This window comes from Momordica charantia, assembly GCF_013281855.1.
Source record: "Momordica charantia cultivar OHB3-1 chromosome 8 unlocalized genomic scaffold, Mcharantia_2.0 BLBB01000008.1, whole genome shotgun sequence".
Taxonomy (NCBI): domain Eukaryota; kingdom Viridiplantae; phylum Streptophyta; class Magnoliopsida; order Cucurbitales; family Cucurbitaceae; genus Momordica; species Momordica charantia.
Window position 1 is genome coordinate 24458725 of NW_028275166.1, and position 3203 is coordinate 24461927.

At 33.7% G+C, this 3203-nt stretch overlaps 1 protein-coding gene across 1 annotated transcript; it reads left to right on the forward strand.

Moving 5' to 3' along the window:
- Positions 1 to 1840: 1840 nt before the first annotated feature.
- LOC148209838 (uncharacterized) lies at positions 1841 to 3203 on the forward strand. Its single transcript, XM_088128017.1, has one exon. It carries the CDS (start codon positions 2132 to 2134, stop codon positions 2903 to 2905), a length of 774 nt encoding a protein of 257 aa, XP_087984143.1. The 5' UTR covers positions 1841 to 2131; the 3' UTR covers positions 2906 to 3203.

Genomic DNA, 3203 nt, shown 5'->3' on the forward strand with positions numbered 1-3203 from the left:
TTTTATTGACCAATATAGTATTTTGTCCTAATAATTTATAACTAATTTGAAATACTTGACATGCTTATTTTTATAATTTAAAAAAATATAAATATTTATCTATTGATGAATATTTAAAATCTTATTTGAGTACCAAGCCAAAGCCACCTTCCAAATAAGGAACCGCCAAACGGATTGCTGTATTAATTAAGCAAAACGTCTCTCTCTCTAAAGTTTTGTGATCTTATATTTTGTCCAAAAAGAAAAGAAAAAAAAGAAAAGAAAAAAGAAAAAACGTGATCTTATTTTTAAATTAAAAATAAAAATAATTCGAAGCCAATACAACTATACAAGAAAATGTTGTGGGGCCCTGTAATTTGGTATTAATGTAATTAAACATATTAGAAAATAAATTGTAGCCTTGGTGATGAAGCAACCTCCTTAATTGTATTCATGATATTGTTTTTTATTTTTATTTTTATTTTTTGAAAAATGAAGACATTGAAATTTAGAGGGGTTCAAACATTTGGAGCCCATTTATTGTTTCTTCTTGATATTGCATTCGTTAATTATTTCTTATTATTTATTTTTTAGTAAAATCAGATGTTATAGCATGTGTGGTAACCCTTTCTTGTTTCTATAAGTTTATGTAAAATAAAGATTTTATACCACATTAAAAATTCTTTACCTTCTATTTATTTTTAAAATATTTATTATGCTTTTCATAAATCAAGAATTATAAAATAATAATTCTATATTTTTGAGGAAAAATTAAAACTGAAAACAAGAAACAAGAAACTTGGATTTTGTTGCTTCTCATACACACTTTTGAAACATTTCTTCAAAATTAAAAATGAGAAATAGAAATAACGCTAAATAATAACAATGACGTAGCACCCTCAGTCTCAATGTATTTAATTTTGAAAAATATGACCTATGCTTTATATTTTGTTGACAAAAATTGTTAATTTTAATTTACGATGAGATATAATGTGATTGGCTAAAAGTACAAGTAAGTTACACTAAAATATAGCCAATTAGATATTAAATTAAATCATTATATGGAATGTCAATCACTGGATTATAAGAGATGACAAAGAAAATTTGGTCATTTTTATAATTTTATCGTTGGGCTGATTTTGATAGGGTTGCCTATGCAATCGACCATAGTTTATATATTTATTTTCTATTATATATTAATCACAATATTTCACAAATATGACGGTGGAAATTTTAAATCTACATGGGTAAAAATTTCTTAACTATTTAGTTATGCTCAAATTAGTATTAAAAGTCAAAACTAGTAATTAATATATATCTTCAATAAAAACGTTGTGAATTTGATCCCTACCTATTGTATTCGAAAAAAAATAGCATTAAAAATTTGATAAACATTCATTTATCATTTCAGTTAATACATTGATAACCTTAGATTAAATATTTGAATCTTCACCTAAATTCCTAATTGTTATATTTAAAAAATGTAACATTTTTACTAAATAAGACCATTATTAGAGTTGGCAATCCGAATATTATTGGTTAAGGCATGAAATGTGAACATAGACTTAATGGTCAAGAGTTAAAAAGACATATCTAGGATGGTAGAATCCAGTTTTTTTAATACAATATATGGGGGTGGGTGATTGAACTGACAATCTCTTAGTTTGAGCAATATGTTAATTACCGTCCGGCTATACTCGTTTTGGCTGGTAAAATCGAGTTTTCATCCCACATTTATAATGTTATACATTATAAAAATAAATTAATAAATAAATCGTTATGTCCACGGGTAAAAAATTGAAATTATAGTTAAGCTCAACCAACATGAACTTATCTCAACGATACTTAATTCCTTCATTTGAGATCGGATCTCTCAACCCCACGGGTCAAAAGGCCTAAAAATATAAAAAAAAATTGAACTACAAACCTTTTAAATGGTAATCCATTCTAAAATCTTATCTTAAAACTTCCTAGTAATTTCTCATTGCTAAATGCTAATATAATTCTCTTAATATTTATTAAAAGTCAAATTAATTTAATTATTCAAAATGTCAAATTTTCTAAATTTTTATTTCCTTTGGACTCTTCTTGTTTACTCCATTGCCATTTAAGACCAAACCAGCTCCTTCCTTTGCTCCGCTCTTCCCCTCCCATGGCGGAAACTTCTGACAAAATCCCTCCTCCCAATCGCCGACTCCATTTTCTTCTACGTTGCTTCGGATCTTCTCCGAAGATACGAACCGGAAAAGACCCGGCGACCGTGAAGCCCACCACCGGCCGACGTAACCGCCGGATTCTGTGGCTTAGGTCTCGCTTCAAGAAGTCTTCTGCAACTGTGCCGGTCGACACCGCCGTGCCGGAGATTACTGATTGCTGCCACGATGAAGGCTTTTCATCGCCGAAATTGAAGAAGCCGGCGCCGATTAAGTCTAAAGCTCCGGCAGTCCCGGCTTACGCTACTGAGTCGACGAGACCGAGTCGTTTAAGGACCAAGGCGAGTCAAACTCGGAAGAACACCGAGTCAACTCGGTCCGATTCCACGGCGGGAAATCTCCCGTCGGCGACTCGAACCGCCTCGTTGCTCCACTCCGTCTCTCTCCCTGCCCGGAGATTGAACCGCCAAAAAGATTTGAAAAAAGCAGTCTCTCAGATCCACGCCGGCGCCACCGCGCCGGCACCGAAGCCCTCGACGAATTCGCCGGCTAAATTCGACCTATCAGTAAAGACAAATCCTCGCAAGAAATTCGATCCGGTGATTATAATGTCCGCCGTGGCGATTACGGTACTGTGGGGGAGACTCTGCGCCATACTGTGCACGGCGGCGCTGTTCTACCTCGGCCGCCGCTTGAGTTCGGTAATCGAACCGGACGGCGGTGGCGAGAGAAGCCGCGATTTGAAGGCGGAGAACAGATTGAAGAGGAGGTAGTTTCTTTTTTCCCCTCTTTTTCTCGGAGGGATTTCTTGGCGGAGTACGTTGGTGAAATGCGGTTTCTGTGAGGCGCCACGTAAGCAAGCTCTGAGAACATTTTAATGGCGACACTTGGAACTGACAAGCTATTTTGTTTTTTTCTAATTTTTGTAAATTAAACTAATAGCGTGTGGTAAGAGTTTTTTTTTTTTTTTTTTTAAATCATGTGTGTAAGAGTTAAACGTTGTAAAAATAATAGTTTAGCAAATAAATGTAAATACAATAAAATAAATATCTAATCAGTTATTTTCATGAA